At 40.7% G+C, this 21,008-nt stretch overlaps 3 protein-coding genes and 1 long non-coding RNA gene across 5 annotated transcripts in view; 1 reads left to right on the forward strand and 3 right to left on the reverse strand.

The window, feature by feature from the left end:
* Positions 1–1,521, reverse strand: part of LOC139560999 (dnaJ homolog subfamily C member 21-like) — a 38,061-nt gene extending 36,540 nt beyond the window's left edge. The window contains exon 1 of the mRNA XM_071377792.1: positions 1,461–1,521. Coding sequence (XP_071233893.1) covers positions 1,461–1,521 — 61 coding nt within the window. The remainder of the gene's footprint in view (positions 1–1,460) is intronic.
* The window catches only part of LOC139561882 (uncharacterized), a 189,959-nt gene that overhangs the window by 36,540 nt on the left and 132,411 nt on the right, over positions 1–21,008 (reverse strand). The gene's annotated exons all lie outside the window — the stretch shown is intronic.
* The window catches only part of LOC139561883 (uncharacterized), a 59,349-nt gene that overhangs the window by 36,444 nt on the left and 1,897 nt on the right, over positions 1–21,008 (forward strand). The window lies entirely within an intron of this gene.
* On the reverse strand, positions 3,720–19,239 carry LOC139561120 (high mobility group protein B2-like). Its single transcript, XM_071378001.1, has 6 exons — positions 19,118–19,239; positions 18,320–18,483; positions 18,072–18,223; positions 14,294–14,352; positions 6,119–6,234; positions 3,720–4,547 (listed from the first exon to the last, which is right to left on the reverse strand). Exons 2-6 carry the CDS (start codon positions 18,467–18,469, stop codon positions 4,383–4,385), a joined length of 642 nt encoding a protein of 213 aa, XP_071234102.1. The 5' UTR covers positions 18,470–18,483; positions 19,118–19,239; the 3' UTR covers positions 3,720–4,382.

Raw genomic sequence — 21,008 nt, forward strand, 5'->3', positions numbered from 1 at the left:
CAAAGGGAGGAGGTAAGGGCTCTATCTCTGAACCGTTACAGAGGGAGGAATTAACTGTAATTAACTGGAGGGATTTCATCTATAGAGAGGGAGGAGCTATGAGATTGACAGCTGTAAAGAAGTAGTGACAGGTTTGTGGGCGGAGTTAACAGGATAATCCCCCTGATTTATCATGAGGACCAATCAGAGAGGGAGGAGGTAAGGGCTATAACTAGTAACGCTGCATACCACCAGAAAGGTTCATCTCACCTTCCTGGTAGAAATAAATAAATAGATCTATTCACTTGAGATACACAAGCTCAAGTACACCGTACAAATATGATAAAAATATGATACAATTTGATTAAAATATGATAAAATATGATGCAATTTGATAAAAATATGATAAAATATGATGGAATTTGAATAAAATATGATAGAATATGATAAAAATATGATAAAATATGATGCAATTTGATTAAAATATGATAAAATATGATAAAAATATGATACAATTTGATTAAAATATGATAAAATTTGATTAAAATATGATAAAATATGATACAAGTTAATTACAATATGATAAAATTTGATTAAAATATGATAAAATTTGATTAAAATTTGATTAAAATATTAAAAAATTTGATTAAAATATGATAAAATATGATACAAGTTAATTACAATATGATAAAATTTGATTAAAATATGATACAATTTGATTAAAATTTGATTTAAATATTAAAATATTATAAAATTTGATTAAAATATGATAAAAATATTATAAAATATTATAAAATATGATGCAATTTGATTAAAACATGATAAAATATGATAACAATATAATACAATTTGATTAAAATATGATAAAAATATGATATCTCCCGGGTGGCGCAGTGGTCTAGGGCACTGCATCGCAGTGCTAGCTGCGCCACCAGAGTCTCTGGGTTCAGGCTCTTTCGCAGCCGGCCACAACCGGGAGGTCCGTGGGGCGACGCACAATTGGCATAGCGTCGTCCAGGTTAGGGAGGGTTTGGCCGGTAGGGATATCCTTGTCTCAGTATGTAAAAAATGTAATAAAATGAATGCACTCTACTGTAAGTCGCTCTGGATAAGAGCGTCTGCTAAATGACTAAAATGTAAATATAAATGTAAATGATACAATTTGATTAAAATATTAAAATATGATACAATTTGATTAAAATATGATAAAATATGATACAATTTGATTAAAATATTAAAATATTAAATATCTGATATGTTGTATTTCCTATTAAACTGAACTGTATAAATAAGGCTTGAAATGACTTATTTTTTCTAAATATAAATATATAATCATATTATAAAAAGACTAACTATAAGATTTAACCTTCCTTATAACCGTAAAATACATATTTTTTTGTTATATATATATAGTGTTAGAGAAAATGTGTCTTTTTTCTGAAGGTCTCTTGATCAAAACGTCTGCCCCGCCTCCTCTGTACGTCTCAGAGAGGGAGGAGCTCTAGCTTGGCTTCCTGGACTCGAAAGGAACTCGTCTTTCATCTCATATTCATCTTGTATCAGTCTATGACAAACAGAAAGTGATTTTTGTTTAAAATCAATGGTATATTTAAGATTACTGGCTATAAATTGATCTCTGAATGTGCTTCGGTGATTAAACCACTCTCTCCTGCTGCGCTACGACGTAAGGATTCCTGGGACGTAGTTCAGCAAAGAGATGATGGACAGTCAGGAGAGCGAATGAAATGGTAGGAGGGACATTCCAAGCTTCAAGTGGTGTCAGATTTCACATCCTGCTTTATACAGACAGATGAGACATCGTCCTGTGTCCGTGAGAATCAGTGCTACCGCTCAGTTCAAGCCACAGATCGAGTTATAAGAGAAAATGTCGGTCGGAAACAGAACCACGCAGGTTCCCAAAATACGGGACTTTGGTTCAATCTACTACACTAACACGAGGTGGTTTCTCTCTAGGTGGTCTAGATCTATAATGGTTCTATTTACACTAACATGAGGTGGTTTCTCTCTAGGTGGTCTAGATCTATACTGGTTCAATCTACACTAACATGAGGTGGTTTCTCTCTAGGTGGTCTAGATCTATACTGGTTCAATCTACACTAACATGAGGTGGTTTCTCTCTAGGTGGTCTAGATCTATACTGGTTCAATCTACACTAACATGAGGTGGCTTCTCTCTAGGTGGTCTAGATCTATACTGGTTCTGGTTCTATCTACACTAACAATAGGTGGTTTCTGGGTACCAGTACCCCCTGTATATAGCCTCCACATTGACTCTGTACCAGTACCCCCTGTATATAGCCTCCACATTGACTCTGTACCAGTACCCCCTGTATATAGCCTCCACATTGACTCTGTACCGGTACCCCCTGTATATAGCCTCCACATTGACTCTGTACCGGTACCCCCTGTATATAGCCTCCACATTGACTCTGTACCGGTACCCCCTGTATATAGCCTCCACATTGACTCTGTACCGGTACCCCCTGTATATAGCCTCCACATTGACTCTGTACCAGTACCCCCTGTATATAGCCTCCACATTGACTCTGTACCGTAATACTCTGTATATAGCCTCCACATTGACTCTGTACCGGTACCCCCTGTATATAGCCTCCACATTGACTCTGTACCAGTACCCCCTGTATATAGCCTCCACATTGACTCTGTACCGGTACCCCCTGTATATAGTCTCCACATTGACTCTGTACCGGTACCCCCTGTATATAGCCTCCACATTGACTCTGTACCAGTACCCCCTGTATATAGTCTCCACATTGACTCTGTACCGGTACCCCCTGTATATAGCCTCCACATTGACTCTGTACCGTAATACTCTGTATATAGCCTCCACATTGACTCTGTACCGGTACCCCCTGTATATAGCCTCCACATTGACTCTGTACCAGTACCCCCTGTATATAGCCTCCACATTGACTCTGTACCGGTACCCCCTGTATATAGTCTCCACATTGACTCTGTACCAGTACCCCCTGTATATAGCCTCCACATTGACTCTGTACCGGTACCCCATGTATATAGTCTCCACATTGACTCTGTACCGGTACCCCCTGTATATAGTCTCCACATTGACTCTGTACCGTAATACCCTGTATATAGCCTCCACATTGACTCTGTACCGTAATACCCTGTATATAGCCTCCACATTGACTCTGTACCGTAATACCCTGTATATAGCCTCCACATTGACTCTGTACCGTAATACCCTGTATATAGCCTCCACATTGACTCTGTACCGGTACCCCCTGTATATAGCCTCCACATTGACTCTGTACCGGTACCCCCTGTATTTAACCACCACATTGACTCTGTACCGGTACCCCCTGTATATAGCCTCCACATTGACTCTGTACCGTAATACCCTGTATATAGCCTCCACATTGACTCTGTACCGGTACCCCCTGTATATAGCCTCCACATTGACTCTGTACCGGTACCCCCTGTATTTAACCACCACATTGACTCTGTACCGGTACCCCCTGTATATAGCCTCCACATTGACTCTGTACCGTAATACCCTGTATATAGCCTCCACATTGACTCTGTACCGTAATACCCTGTATATAGCCTCCACATTGACTCTGTACCGTAATACCCTGTATATAGCCTCCACATTGTTATCTTACTGCTCTTTAATTATTTGTTACATTTACTGCGTCATGTCAGTGTTGGAACAGGATTAGATAATACACACAAAAAACATTTTCAGAATCATAATTTTTTTTATTATAAAAGTCAATTTCTACATATTGTTTCAGGACACATTTTTCCATAAAAAAAAAAAGTAAAAACAAAAAATAAAGTGTATATTTTAAAAGAGTCTGTAGCGTCACACAGACTCTGTTACGACACGTGATAATATTGTAGAGCCTGAACACCACTAGGACCACACACAACCCTGGGAACAACAACAACCTGCTACAAACAGCAACACCGAATGAAGACACCCACAACACTCAGCCCCCAACAGAGGTCTGCTATTGGACATGTTGGCCCACAGCAACTGTTTCCAGGGTTACAGATGTTTGCGATGACGACTATTCAGTTACACGGTGATATTATGAGTCCCCTGTAGGTCGTGTCTGGTCCAGTCCGGCTCTAACTAACCCCTTGACCTCTGGTCAGCCCTCAACCCTGCAGGGTCACTGACAGGCACACATAACTTTCAGCCAATCAGATTCCTCCTCTGGCCCGTTAGGATTCCGGTGGAACTGGGGTTCGTTCGTTTTAGCCGCGACCCTGAGAGGGCGGAGTTTCCACTTTAGGACCAATGGAACGGTCTCAAAATGCGCAAACTCCGCCCTCTCAGGCGAAGAGCTAAATCGAACGCACCAATCCAACAGGCACGGACGCTACGCTGACGCTTTACTCATCATCGTCGTCATCTTCGTCTTCATCGTCCTCCAGGTCGTCGTCGTCGTCGTCGTCGCCGCCGGCCATGGCGTGGGGAATCATACCGGACGAGCCACCGGGACCGGGTCGCATCGGCACCCGCTTAACGTTCGCACCGGAGCGGTAGGCAGCCATATCCTACAGACATGATGGGGTACAGCTGTCAAATTTATGAAAAATTAAAACACAAAAACACATATTTACATAAGTATTCAGGCTCCCCCTATTCAGACTCAAAATCCAGCTCAAGTGCATCCTGTTTCCATCTATATAAGGACCCACAGTTGACATGTCAGAGCAAAAACCAGGCCATGAGGACGAAGGAATTGTCCGCAGAGCTCCGAGACAGGATTGTGTCGAGACACAGATCTGGGGAAGGGTACCAAAACATGGAAAGAGACATTTCTGCAGCTTTGAAGGTCCCCAAGAACACAGTGGCCGCCATCATTCTTAAATGGATTAAGATTGGAACCACCAAGATTCTTCCTAGAGCTGGCCGCCCGGCCAAACTGAGCAATCGAGGGAGAAGAGCCTTGGTCAGGGAGGTGACCAAGAACCTGATGGTCACTCTGACAGAGCTCCAGAGTTCCTCTGTGGAGATGGGAGAACCTTCCAGAAGGACAACCATCTCTGCATCCACCAATCAGGCCTTTCTGGTAGAGTGGCCAGATGGAAGCCACTCCTCAGTAAAAGGCTCATGACAGCCCGCTTGGAGTTTGCCAAAAAGCATCTAAATACTCTCAAACAATGAGAAACAAGATTCTCTGGTCTGATGAAACCAAGATTGAACTATTTGGCCTGAATGCCAAGCGTCACATCTGGAGGAAACCTGGCACCATCCCTACTATGAAGCATGGTGGTGACAGCATCATGCTGTGGGGATATTTTTCAGTGGCAGGGACTGGGAGACTAGTCAGGATCGAGGGAAAGATGAACGGAGCAAAGTACTGAGAGATCCTTGATAAAAACCTGCTCCAGAGCGCTCAGGACCTCAGACTGGGGCGAAGGTTCACCTTCCAACAGGACAACAACCCTAAACACACAGCCAAGACAATGCAGGAGTGGCTTCGGGACAAGTCTCTGAATGTCCTTGAGTGGCCCAGCCAGAACCCGGACTTGAACCCGATCGAACATCTCTGGAGAGACCTGAAAATAGCTGTGCAGCAACGCTCCCCATCCAACCTGACAGAGCTTGAGAGGATCTGCAGAGAAGAATGGGAGAAACTCCCCAAATACAGGTGTGCCAAGCTTGTAGCTTCATACCCAAGAAGACTCAAGGCTGTAATCGCTGCCAAAGGTGCTTCAACAAAGTGCTGAGTAAAGGGTCTGAATACTTATGTAAATGTGACGTTTTCTCCAAAATGTTTTTTTGTCAAAAAACATTTTTTGCTTTGTCATTATCGGGTATTGATGAGGGGAAAAAACGATTTAATACATTTTAGAATACTATATATATTTTAGAATAAGGCTGTAATGTAACAAAATGTGGAATAAGTCAATGGGTCTGAATACTTCCTGAATTCCCTGTAGATCTGATTTTCTATGATAAAAAGACACTAATGCATTTTTTAAAAGTGGTTCCTTGCATTGTGTAAAAATGGTGTTTCAGAGATTTTGGACAAACAAAAAATATGTCCTACTTGTCCAAAGGACAAGTGGGTAAATAAGCTAATGTGAAGCCGTGTTAAAGCAGCAGCAGCGTCCTGTACCTTGTCGTATTTCTCCCTCAGTCGGAGAGCCTTCTCTTCAAACGGCTGTTTCTGGGTTGGAGTCTGTTGACCCCACATGATCCCCAGCTTCTTAGCACACTCTCCTATAGAACAGCCTGGAGACAATAATATATACAGTATTATATATACTACCTCCTATAGAACAGCCTGGAGACAATAATATATACATTATATATATACTACCTCCTATAGAACAGCCTGGAGACAATAATATATACATTATATATACTACCTCCTATAGAACAGCCTGGAGACAATAATATATACAGTATTATATATACTACCTCCTATAGAACAGCCTGGAGACAATAATATATACATTATATATACTACCTCCTATAGAGCAGCCTGGAGACAATAATATATACATTATATATACTACCTCCTATAGAACAGCCTGGAGACAATAATATATACTATCTCCTATAGAACAGCCTGGAGACAATAATATATACATTATATATATACTACATCCTATAGAACAGCCTGGAGACAGTAATATATACATTATATATATACTACCTCCTATAGAACAGCCTATATATATATATATATATACTGCTATTATTATTACTACTACCTCCTATAGAACAGCATGGAGACAATAATATATACATTATATATACTACTACCTCCTATAGAACAGCCTGGAGACAATAATATATACATTATATATATACTACCACCTATAGAGCAGCATGGAGACAATAATATATACATTATATATACTACCTCCTACAGAACAGCCTGGAGACAATAATATATACATTATATATATATATACTACCTCCTGTAGAACAGCCTTGGGAAAAAATTATATATACATTATATATAAATACTACCTCCTATAGAACAGCCTGGAGACAATAATATATACATTATATATATACTACCTCCTATAGAAAAGCCTGGAGACAATAATATATACATTATATATACTACTACCTACTATAGAACAGCCTGGAGACAATAATATATACATTATATATATACTACCTCCTATAGAACAGCCTGGAGACAATAATATATACATTATATATGTACTACTACCTTCTATAGAACATCCTGGAGACAATAATATATACATTATATATATACTACCTCCTATAGAACAGCCAGGAGACAATAATATATACATTATATATGTACTACTACCTCCTATAGAACAGCCTGGAGACAATAATATATACATTATATATGTACTACTACCTCCTATAGAACAGCCTGGAGACAATAATATATACATTATATATGTACTACTACCTCCTATAGAACAGCCTGGAGACAATAATATATACATTATATATGTACTACTACCTCCTATAGAACAGCCTGGAGACAATAATATATACATTATATATGTACTACTACCTCCTATAGAACAGCCTGGAGACAATAATATATACATTATATATATACTACCTCCTATAGAAAAGCCAGGAGACAATAATATATACATTATATATATACTACCTCCTATAGAACAGCCTGGAGACAACAATATATACATTATATATATACTACTACCTCCTATAGACCAGCCTGGAGACAATAAAATATACATTATATATATACTACCTCCTATAGAACAGCCTGGAGACAATAATATATACATTATATATGTACTACTACCTCCTATAGAACAGCCAGGAGACAATAACATATACATTATATATATACTACCTCCTATAGAACAGCCTGGAGACAATAATATATACATTATATATATACTACCTCCTATAGAACAGCCTGGAGACAATAATATATACATGATATATATACTACCTCCTATAGAACAGCCTGGAGACAATAATATATACATTATATATATACTACCTCCTATAGAACAGCCTGGAGACAATAATATATACATTATATATATACTACCTCCTATAGAACAGCCTGGAGACAATAATATATACATTATATATACTACTACCTCCTATAGAACAGCCTGGAGACAATAATATATACATTATATATGTACTACTACCTCCTATAGAACAGCCTGGAGACAATAATATATACATTATATATGTACTACTACCTCCTATAGAACAGCCTGGAGACAATAATATATACATTATATATGTACTACTACCTCCTATAGAACAGCCTGGAGACAATAATATATACATTATATATATATACTACCTCCTATAGAACAGCCTGGAGACAATAATATATACATTATATATATACTACCTCCTATAGAACAGCCTGGAGACAATAATATATACATTATATATATACTACCTCCTATAGAAAAGCCAGGAGACAATAATATATACATTATATATATACTACCTCCTATAGAACAGCCTGGAGACAACAATATATACATTATATATACTACTACCTACTATAGAACAGCCTGGAGACAATAATATATACATTATATATATACTACCTCCTATAGAACAGCCTGGAGACAATAATATATACATTATATATATACTACCTCCTATAGAACAGCCTGGAGACAATAATATATACATTATATATATACTACCTCCTATAGAACAGCCTGGAGACAATAATATATACATTATATATACTACCTCCTATAGAACAGCCTGGAGACAATAATATATACATTATATATATACACTACCTCCTATAGAACAGCCTGGAGACAACAATATATACATTATATACATACTACCTCCTATAGAACAGCCTGGAGACAGTAATATATACATTATATATACTACTACCTCCTATAGAACAGCCTGGAGACAGTAATATATACATTATATATACTACTACCTCCTATAGAACAGCCTGGAGACAATAATATATACATTATATATATACTACTACCTCCTATAGAACAGCCTGGAGACAACAATATATCCATTATATATATACTACCTCCTATAGAACAGCCTGGAGACAATAATATATACATTATATATATATATACTACTACTACCTCCTACAGAACAGCCTGGAGACAATAATACATACATTATATATATACTACTACCTCCTATAGAACAGCCTGGAGACAATAATATATATATATTATATATGTACTACTACCTCCTATAGAACAGCCTGGAGACAACAATATATACATTATATATCTACTACCTCCTATAGAACAGCCAGGAGAAAATAATATATACATTATATATATACTACCTACTATAGAACAGCCAGGAGCCAATAATATATACATTATATATATACTACCTCCTATAGAACAGCCTGGAGACAACAATATATACATTATATATACTACTACCTCCTATAGAACAGCCTGGAGACAACAATATATACATTATATATATACTACCTCCTATAGAACAGCCTGGAGACAATAATATATACATTATATATATATACTACCTCCTATAGAACAGCCTGGAGACAATAATACATACATTATATGCTGGCCTTCTAGGCAGAGTTCCTCTGTCCAGTGTCTGTGTTATTTTGCCCATCTTAATCTTTTATTTCTATTGGCCAGTCTGAGATATGGCTTTTTCTTAGCAACACTGCCTAGAAAACCAGCATCCCGGAGTCGCATCTTCACTGTTGACGTTGAGACTGGTGTTTTGCGGGTCCTATTTAATGAAGCTGCCAGTTGAGGACTTGTGAGGCGTCTGTTTCTCAAACTAGACACTCTAATGTTCTTGTCCTCTTGCTCAGTTGTGCACCGGGGCCTCCCACTCCTCGTTCTATTCTGGTTAGAGCCAGTTTGCTCTGTTCTGTGAAGGGAATAGTACAAAACGTTGTACGAGATCTTCAGTTTCTTGGCAATTTCTCGCATGGAATAGCCTTCATTTCTCAGAACAAGAATAGACTTGTTGCAAAAGGGTTTTCTAATGATCAATTAGCCTTTTAAAATGATAAACTTGGATTAGCTAACACAACGTACCATTGGAACACATGAGTGATGGTTGCTGATAATGGGCCTCTGTACACCTATGTAGATATTTCATTAAAAATCTGCCGTTTCCAGCTACAATAGTCATTTACAACATTAACAATGTCTACACTGTATTTCTGACCAATTTGATGTTATTTTAATGGACAAAAAATGTGCTTTTCCTTCAAAAACAAGGAGATTTCTAAGTGACCTCAAACTTTTGAACAGTAGTGTATATATATATATAATGTAAATATTATTGTCTCCAGGCTGTTCTATAGGAGGTAGTAGTCGTAATAGCAGTATATATATATATATTAATAATGTATATATTATTGTCTCCAGGCTGTTCTATAGGAGGTAGTAGTAGTAATAGCAGTATATATATATATATAAATAATGTATATATTATTGTCTCCATGATGTTCTATATGAGGTAGTAGTAGTAATAGCAGTATATATTAATAATGTATATATTATTGTCTCCAGGCTGTTCTATAGGAGGTAGTAGTAGTAATAGCAGTATTAGTAGTATATTGTAATAATGTATATATTATTATCTCCAGGCTGTTCTATAGGAGGTAGTAGTAGTAATAGCAGTATTAGTAGTATATTGTAATAATGTATATATTATTATCTCCAGGCTGTTCTATAGGAGGTAGTAGTAGTAATAGCAGTATTAGTAGTATATATATTAATAATGTATATATTATTATCTCCAGGCTGTTCTATAGGAGGTAGTAGTAGTAATAGCAGTATTAGTAGTATATATATTAATAATGTATATATTATTGTCTCCAGGCTGTTCTATAGGAGGTAGTAGTAGTAATAGCAGTATTAGTAGTATATATATTAATAATGTATATATTATTGTCTCCAGGCTGCTCTATAGGAGGTAGTAGTAGTAATAGCAGTATTAGTAGTATATATATTAATAATGTATATATTATTGTCTCCAGGCTGTTCTATAGGAGGTAGTAGTAGTAATAGCAGTATTAGTAGTATATATATTAATAATGTATATATTATTGTCTCCAGGCTGTTCTATAGGAGGTAGTAGTAGTAATAGCAGTATATATATATATTAATAATGTATATATTATTATCTCCAGGCTGTTCTATAGGACGTAGTAGTAGTAATAGCAGTATTAGTAGTATATATATTAATAATGTATATATTATTATCTCCAGGCTGTTCTATAGGAGGTAGTAGTAATAGCAGTATTAGTAGTATATATTAATAATGTATATATTATTATCTCCAGGCTGTTCTATAGGAGGTAGTAGTAGTAATAGCAGTATTAGTAGTATATATTAATAATGTATATATTATTATCTCCAGGCTGTTCTATAGGAGGTAGTAGTAGTAATAATAGCAGTATATATATATATATATATAAATAATGTATATATTATTATCTCCAGGCTGTTCTATAGGAGGTAGTAGTAGTAGTAATAGCAGTATATATATATATTAATAATGTATTATTGTCTCCAGGCTGTTCTATAGGAGGTATTAGTAGTAGAAATAGCAGTATATATATATATATATATATTAATAATGTATATATTATTGTCTCCAGGCTGTTCTATATGAGGTAGTAGTAGTAATAGCAGTATATATATATATATATTAATAATGTATATATTATTGTCTCCAGGCTGTTCTATAGGAGGTAGTAGTAGTAATAGCAGTATTAGTAGTATATATATTAATAATGTATATATTATTGTCTCCAGGCTGTTCTATATGAGGTAGTAGTAGTAATAGCAGTATATATATATATATATTAATAATGTATATATTATTGTCTCTAGGCTTTTCTATTAATACTAATACTAGGCTTTTCTAGTAATACTACCATCATTGGTGACCCTGGTACTAATAATACCATCACTAGTGACCCTGGGAACTCCTGGTACTAATACTACCATCATTAGTGAACCCGGCAACCTCTGGTAGTAATACTACCATCATTGGTGACCCTGGTACTAATAATACCATCACTAGTGACCTGGGAACTCCTGGTACTAATACTTCCATCATTAGTGACCCTGGGAACTCCTGGTCGTAATACTACCATCATTAGTGACCCTGGTACTAATACTACCATCATTAGTGACCCTGGGTACTCCTGGTAGTAATACTACCATCATTAGTGACCCTGGGAACTCCTGGTAGTAATACTACCATCATTAGTGACCCTTGTACTAATACTACCATCATTAGTGACCCTGGGAACTCCTGGTAGAAATACAATCATCATTAGTGACCCTGGTACTAATACTACCATCATTAGTGACCCTGGGTACTCCTGGTAGTAATACTACCATCATTAGTGACCCTGGGAACTCCTGGTAGTAATACTACCATCATTAGTGACCCCAGGAACTCCTGGTAGAAATACAACCATCATAGGGACCCTGGTAGTAATACTACCATCATTAGTGACCCTGGGAACTCCTGGTAGTAATACTACCATCATTGGTGACCCTGGTACTAATACTACCATCACTAGTGACCCTGTGAACTCCTGGTAGTAATACTATCATCATTAGTGACCCTGGGAACTCCTGGTACTAATACTACAATCATTAGTGACCCCGGGAACACCTGGTAGTAATACTACCATCATTAGTGACCTGGGAACTCCTGGTAGTAATACTACCATCATTAGTGACCCTGGGAACTCCTGGTAGAAATACAACCATCATTAGTGACCCTGGTAGTAATACTACCATCATTGGTGACCCTGGTACTAATACTACCATCACTAGTGACCCTGGGTACTCCTGGTAGTAATACTACCATCATTAGTGACCCTGGGAACTCCTGGTAGTAATACTACCATCATTAGTGACCCCGGGAACTCCTGGTAGAAATACAACCATCATAGGGACCCTGGTAGTAATACTACCATCATTACTGACCCTGGGAACTCCTGGTAGTAATACTACCATCATTAGTGACCCTGGTAGTAATACTACCATCATTGGTGACCCTGGTACTAATACTACCATCACTAGTGACCCTGGGAACTCCTGGTAGTAATACTATCATCATTAGTGACCCTGGGAACTCCTGGTACTAATACTACCATCATTAGTGACCCCGGGAACACCTGGTAGTAATACTACCATCATTAGTGACCTGGGAACTCCTGGTAGTAATACTACCATCATTAGTGACCCTGGGAACTCCTGGTAGAAATACAACCATCATTAGTGACCCTGGTAGTAATACTACCATCATTGGTGACCCTGGTACTAATACTACCATCACTAGTGACCCTGGGAACTCCTGGTAGTAATACTATCATCATTAGTGACCCTGGGAACTCCTGGTAGTAATAGTACCATCATTAGTGACCCTGAGAACTCCTGGTAGTAATACTACCATCATTAGTGACCCCGGGAACTCCTGGTAGTAATACTACCATCATTAGTGACCCTGGGAACTCCTGGTAGTAATAATACCATCATTAGTGACCTGGGAACTCCTGGTACTAATACTACCATCATTAGTGACCCCGGGAACACCTGGTAGTAATACTACCATCATTAGTGACCTGAGAACTCCTGGTAGTAATACTACCATCATTAGTGACCGAGAACTCATGGTAGTAATACAACCATCATTGGTGACCCTGGTACTAATACTACCATCACTAGTGACCCTGTGAACTCCTGGTAGTAATACTACCATCATTAGTGACCCCGGGAACTCCTGGTAGTAATACTACCATCATTAGTGACCATGGTACTAATACTACCATCATTAGTGACCCTGAGTACTCCTGGTAGTAATACTACCATCATTAGTGACCCTGGTAGTAATTCTACCATCATTAGTGACCCTGGTACTAATACTACCATCATTAGTGACCCTGGGTACTCCTGGTAGTAATACTACCATCATTAGTGACCCTGGGAACTCCTGGTAGTAATACTACCATCATTAGTGACCCTGGTAGTAATACTACCATCATTAGTGACCCTGGTACTAATACTACCATCATTAGTGACCCTGGGAACTCCTGGTAGTAATACTACCATCATTAGTGACCCTGTGAACTCCAGGTAGTAATACTACCATCATTAGTGACCCCGGGAACTCCTGGTAGTAATACTACCATCATTAGTGACCCTGGTAGTAATACTACCATCATTAGTGACCCTGGGTACTCCTGGTAGTAATACTACCATCATTAGTGACCCTGGTAGTAATACTACCATCATTAGTGACCCAGGTAGTAATACTGCCATCAGTAGTGTACCTGGGAACTCCTGTTTGACCGTCGGACGGAACTCTGCTGAGAACACAAAAAAGGCAGACCTGAGGGAGGGAGGAAAAGGAAGGAGAGTTAGAGGGAAGCAGGTCATATGTTAAGGAGGGAGGAGAGTTAGAGGGAAGCAGGTCATATGTTATGGAGGAAGGAGGGTTAGAGGGAAGCAGGTCATATGTTATGGAGGAAGGAGGGTTAGAGGGAAGCAGGTCATATGTTATGGAGGGAGGAGAGTTAGAGGGAAGCAGGTCATATGTTATGGAGGAAGGAGGGTTAGTGGGAAGCAGGTCATATGTTATGGAGGGAGGAGAGTTAGAGGGAAGCAGGTCATATGTTATGGAGGGAGGAGAGTTGGTGGGAAGCAGGTCATATGTTATGGAGGAAGGAGGGTTAGAGGGAAGCAGGTCATATGTGATGGAGGGAGGAGAGTTAGAGGGAAGCAGGTCATATGTTATGGAGGGAGGAGAGTTGGAGGGAAGCAGGTCATATGTTATGGAGGAAGGAGAGTTAGAGGGAAGCAGGTCATATGTTATGGAGGAAGGAGGGTTAGAGGGAAGCAGGTCATATGTTATGGAGGAAGGAGGGTTAGAGGGAAGCAGGTCATACGTTATGGAGGGAGGAGGGTTAGAGGGAAACAGGTCATACGTTATGGAGGGAAGAGGGTTAGAGGGAAGCAGGTCATATGTTATGGAGGGAGGAGGGTTAGAGGGAAACAGGTCATATGTGATGATGGAGGAAGACCAGAGGGAAGCAGGTCATATGTGATGGACGGAGGAGAGTTAGAGGGAAACAGGTCATATGTGATGGACGGAGGGGGGTTAGAGGGAAGCAGATGATATGTGATGATGGAGGAAGACCAGAGGGAAGCAGGTCATATGTGATGGATGGAGGAGGGCTAGAGTGAAGCAGGTCATATGTGATGGAGGGAGGGAGGGTTAGAGGGAAGCAGGTCATATGTGATGGAGGGAGGGTTAGAGGGAAGCAGGTCATATGTGATGGAGGGAGGGTTAGAATGAAGCAGGTCATATGTGATGGAGGGAGGGTTAGAGGGAAGCAGGTCATATGTGAGGGAGGGAGGGTTAGAGGGAAGCAGGTCATATGTGATGGAGGGAGGGTTAGAGGGAAGCAGGTTATATGTGACGAATGGAGGGTTAGAGGGAAGCAGGTTATATGTGATGGAGGGAGGAGGGTTAGATGGAAGCAGGTCATATGTTATGGAGAGTAAGAGTGAAGCAGGTCATATGTGATGAGGGAGGGTTAGAGTGAAGCAGGTCATATGTTATGGAGGGAGGAGGGTTAGAGGGAAGCAGGTCATATGTTATGGAGGGAGGAGGGTTAGATGGATGCAGGTCATATGTTATGGAGAGTTAGAGTGAAGCAGGTCATATGTGATGGAGGGAGGGTTAGATGGAAGCAGGTTATATGTGATGGAGGGTTAGAGTGAAGCAGGTCATAGGTTATGGAGGGAGGGTTATATGGAAGCAGGTTATATGTGATGGAGAGTTAGAGGGAAGCAGGTCATATGTGATGGAGAGTTAGAGTGAAGCAGGTCATATGTGATGGAGGGAGGGTTAGATGGAGGGAGGGTTAGAGGGAAGCAGGTTATATGTGATGGATGGAGGGTTAGAGGGAAGCAGGTTATATGTGATGGAGGGAGGGTTAGAGGGAAGCAGGTCATATGTGATGGAGGGAGGGTTAGAGTGAAGCAGGTCATATGTGATGGAGGGAGGGCTAGAGGGAAGCAGGTCAAATGTGATGGAGGGAGGGTTAGAGGGAAGCAGGTTATATGTGACGGATGGAGGGTTAGAGGGAAGCAGGTTATATGTGATGGAGGGAGGAGGGTTATAGGGAAGCAGGTCATATGTGACGGATGGAGGGTTAGAGGGAAGCAGGTTATATGTGATGGAGGGAGGAGGGTTATAGGGAAGCAGGTCATATGTGATGGAGGGAGGGTTAGATGGAAGCAGGTCATATGTGATGGAGAGTTAGAGTGAAGCAGGTCATATGTGATGGAGGGAGGGTAAGATGGAAGCAGGTTATATGTGATGGAGGGTTAGAGTGAAGCAGGTTATATGTGACGGAGGGAGAGTTAGAGGGAAGCAGGTTATATGTGATGGAAGGTTAGAGTGAAGCAGGTTATATGTGATGGAGGGTTAGAGTGAAGCAGGTTATATGTGACGGAGGGAGAGTTAGAGGGAAGCAGGTCATATGTGATGGAGAGAGGGTTAGATGAAAGCAGGTTATATGTGATGGAGGGTTAGAGGGAAGCAGGTCAAATGTGATGGAGGGAGGGTTAGAGGGAAGCAGGTTATATGTGACGGATGGAGGGTTAGAGGGAAGCAGGTTATATGTGATGGAGGGAGGAGGGTTATAGGGAAGCAGGTCATATGTTATGGAGGGAGGAGGGTTAGAGGGAAACAGGTCATATGTTATGGAGGGAAGAGGGTTAGAGGGAAACAGGTCATATGTGACGGACGGAGGAGGGTTAGAGGGAAGCAGATGATATGTGATGATGGAGGAAGACCAGAGGGAAGCAGGTCATATGTGATGGATGGAGGAGGGCTAGAGTGAAGCAGGTCATATGTGATGGAGGGAGGGAGGAGAGTTAGTGGGAAGCAGGTAATATCTAATGGAGGGAGGGTTAGAGGGAAGCAGGTCATATGTGATGGAGGGTTAGAATGAAGCAGGTCATATGTGACGGATGGAGGGTTAGAGGGAAGCAGGTTATATGTGATGGAGGGAGGAGGGTTAGAGGGAAGCAGGTCATATGTAGTGGAGGGAGGGTTAGAGGGAAGCAGGTCATATGTGATGGAGGGAGGGTTAGAAGGAAGCAGGTCATATGTGATGGAGGGAGGGTTAGAATGAAGCAGGTAATATGTGATGGAGGGAGGGTTAGAAGGAAGCAGGTCATATGTTATGGAGGGAGGAGGGTTAGATGGAAGCAGGTCATATGTTATGGAGGGAGGAGGGTTAGATGGAAGCAGGTCATATGTGATGGAGAGTTAGAGTGAAGCAGGTCATATGTGATGGAGGGAGGGTTAGATGGAAGCAGGTTATATGTGATGGAGAGTTAGACTGAAGCAGGTCATATGTGATGGAGGGAGGGTTAGAGGGAAGCAGGTCATATGTCATGGAGGGTTAGAAGGAAGCAGGTCATATGTGATGGAGGGAGGGTTAGATGGAAGCAGGTTATATGTGATGAGGGAGGGTTAGAGTGAAGCAGGTCATATGTTATGGAGGGAGGAGGGTTAGAGGGAAGCAGGTCATATGTTATGGAGGGAGGAGGGTTAGATGGAAGCAGGTCATATGTGATGGAGAGTTAGAGTGAAGCAGGTCATAGGTGATGGAGGGAGGGTTAGATGGAAGCAGGTTATATGTGATGGAGAGTTAGAGTGAAGCAGGTCATATGTGATGGAGGGAGGGTTAGATGGAAGCAGGTCATATGTGATGGAGAGTTAGAGTGAAGCAGGTCATATGTGATGGAGGGAGGGTTAGAGGGAGGGAGGGTTAGAGGGAAGCAGGTCATATGTGATGGAGGGAGGGTTAGATGGAAGCAGGTTATATGTGATGGAGGGTTAGAGTGAAGCAGGTTATATGTGACGGAGGGAGAGTTCGAGGGAAGCAGGTTATATGTGATGGAGGGAGAGTTAGAGGGAAGCAGGTTATATGTGATGGAGGGAGGGTTAGAGGGAAGCAGGTTATATGTGATGGAGGGTTAGAGTGAAGCAGGTCATATGTGATGGATATACAGTAGTAGTGTGTGACTCACGGGGGTCGTTTTGGAGCGTTGGGGTCCTTCTTCTTCCTACCACTCTTGGCCATCCCCTTGGGGGGCACGTACACCCTCATGTCCCTCTCATAACGCACCTTGTCGTTCTTCGCCATGTCCTCAAAACGACGCTTGTCATTCGCAGTGGAAGCCTACACACAAACTCAGTTATAACTTCTTTATTACACACACACCGTTATAACAGACACAGTGTTATAACGCCCTGTGATGCGTGTATTAATATGTACCCTCCATCTCTCCGAACACTGCTTGGAGAACTCTGCGAAGTTGACCGACTGGTCGGGTTGTTTAATCTTCTGTTCCTCCCGGCAGGTCTGGACGAAGAAGGCGTAGGCTGACGTCTTGCCCTTGGGTTTATTCACGTCCCCTTTCACCATGGTGACAAGACTGACTGATACACGGGGAGAAAATAGACATTTATTAACTACAATAATAACGTTTTTAATGCAAGAGCATCTAACTAAAGTGGCTAATCAGCTAGGCTCTACGTCAGATAAAATGTCGTAATAAAAGTGTAGACCAGTGTGCAGCTTAGACTGTATAGGGTTTGCAGTGAGGTTAGCCTAGTTAGCCGCCACCTAGCATGCTAGCTCGTTGAGAACAATGGGCCCACCATTTGCTTCCCGCCTAACGCGCTGCTAACTCATCCCATCCCCCAGCGCTAGCATTTATGCTAAAGATGCTAACGCTGCTAGCCTATGGCTAGTTAACATTAGCTAGTGTGAAAAAATATGAGTAATCAAATTAGTAATCCTAAAGCGAGTTTATTTTTACTTTAACTACATGTAAAATGTAGCTGTAGCTACGTAACGTTTCAGTGGATCGCTCTGTAGTTAGCTAACGTTAATGTACAGTAACGTTAACAGTTAACGGTACAGTAATTTAGCAGAAAAATACGAGAAAAACATGTAAGGGGGGAAACTAACCTTTTCTACAATTATTCAGGTACATTTATTCATTAAATGGCTTCATGTAGAAAAAAAAGATTTCACTACTACTAACGGGTAATCTTTTCCATGACTTACTTTAACCGGTCAGATAGCAATAATTCGTATCGCGTTGTTGTTGTTGTTGTCGACGCTGTGTGCTTTGCTACGGAGGCCAGTTGATAGAGGTTCAAACTGGATGGAGCTCAGACCCGCCCCCAGGCCACGCCCCCGCTGGCTGATTACCGTCACTCGAATGCTGGGGGCGGGGACCCGAGTGTTGAGATGGGCGGAGACTCGTCCCTGATTGGCCAGGGAGCGTTCGATTCCGCCTCGATTTGGTCCCAAAAGAGCCAACTCCGACTACTGCATGCCGTGCGGCAGATTTTCGCCCTTGTTGAACGCGGTGGGTACGCGGTGGGTACGCGGTAGATGGACTAATATTGTTATTCTGATGTTTTTTTTGCGAGGGTCTGTGATAGTTTATTACTAGCTGATTGACAACAGTACTTACTTACTTCTCTTTTTTATTGTTTTGAATCCCTTCATCATATCTCCACCTTACTAACAAGACAAGAGCCTAGAGTTTGGAATCCTTTCTGTCTCACTTTGGCCAGAGGGGTGAAGCTGGTCTTGATGTCTATGGGGTGAAGTGGTAATTGACGTTGCCTCTGCTTTGGTTTCCTATATCGAACAAAAATATAAAAGCAACATAATTTAAAAAAAATGTAACCTTTATTTATCTAGGTAAGTCAGTTAATTAAGAACAAATTCTTATTTACAATGACAGCCTACAGCAGCCAAACCCAGACTACGCTGGGCCAATTGTGCACCGCCCTATGGGACTCCCAATCATGGCCAGTTGTGATACAGCCTGGATTCGAACCAGGGTGTCTGTAGTGACACCTCAAGCACTGAGATGCAGTGCCTTAGACCACTGCGACACTCATGAGCCCAAGTGCTGGGCTCTTGTTCCATGGGCTGAAATTAAAGATCCCAGAAATGTTCATAAAAAAACAAACGTATTTCTCTCAAAATGTGTTTTTATCCCTGTTAGTGACCATTTGTCCTTTGACAAGATAATCCATCCACCTGACAGGTGTGGCGTATCTAGAAGCTGATTAAACAGCATGATCATTGGGCTCCCGAGTGGCGCAATGGTCTAAGATACTGCATCTCAGTGCAAGAGGTGTCACTGCAGTATTTGGTTCAAATAAAATAAAGTCATTACACAGGTGCACCTTGTGCCTGAAGGTGGTGCTGTTACTAATGACTACCTGGAGGCCCTGAGAGTGATGCTGTTACTAATGACTACATGTATTTACCTGGAGGGCCTGAGGGTGGCGCTGTTAGCCTGCTTCTCATTAGGACTTGTGCAGGCGCGAGACCTATCCCATCAAGGGGTGTGTTTCTGTAATCAAGGAGATCTGTGTAAGAATCTCCATTGCTGCTGTTTATCAACAGGTTCTTCAGTCTGAACTGCTCTCTCAGCCTGGCTGTTTTTCAACAGGTTCTTCAGTCTGAACTGCTCTCTCAGCCTGGCTGTTTTTCAACAGGTTCTTCAGTCTGAACTGCTCTCTCAGCCTGGCTGGAAAGCTCCACCTGACATGTTTGAACTCCTAGCTGGTAAAGGCCTCTGACATTCCTTGACTCACCAGCTGTCTTCCATTGTCGGATCACAAAGCTGAGACTTTAGTTCTGTAATAATGTGTTTACTTGTTGTTCCACTGAGTTTGGAGATTTCTGGGTATTTTGAGTAGTAATCCACACATAGTAGGCATTCTGTGTCGTTGTAATGGAAGAGGTCCACTCCAATTTTGGCCCAAGCTCTCTCTCTGATTGGATTAGATATGAGCTCTTTGGTTGTTGTTGTGTGTGTTACAGACTGCACATTTTGCTACAACATTTTATATCTGTTTAGCCTGGACAGAACAACCCTTGCTAATTCCTTACATTTTACGATTCCCATGTGTGCTTCATGTGTTCCCAT

The sequence above is a fragment of the Salvelinus alpinus genome, chromosome 31 (assembly GCF_045679555.1).
Source record: "Salvelinus alpinus chromosome 31, SLU_Salpinus.1, whole genome shotgun sequence".
Lineage (NCBI taxonomy): Eukaryota > Metazoa > Chordata > Actinopteri > Salmoniformes > Salmonidae > Salvelinus > Salvelinus alpinus.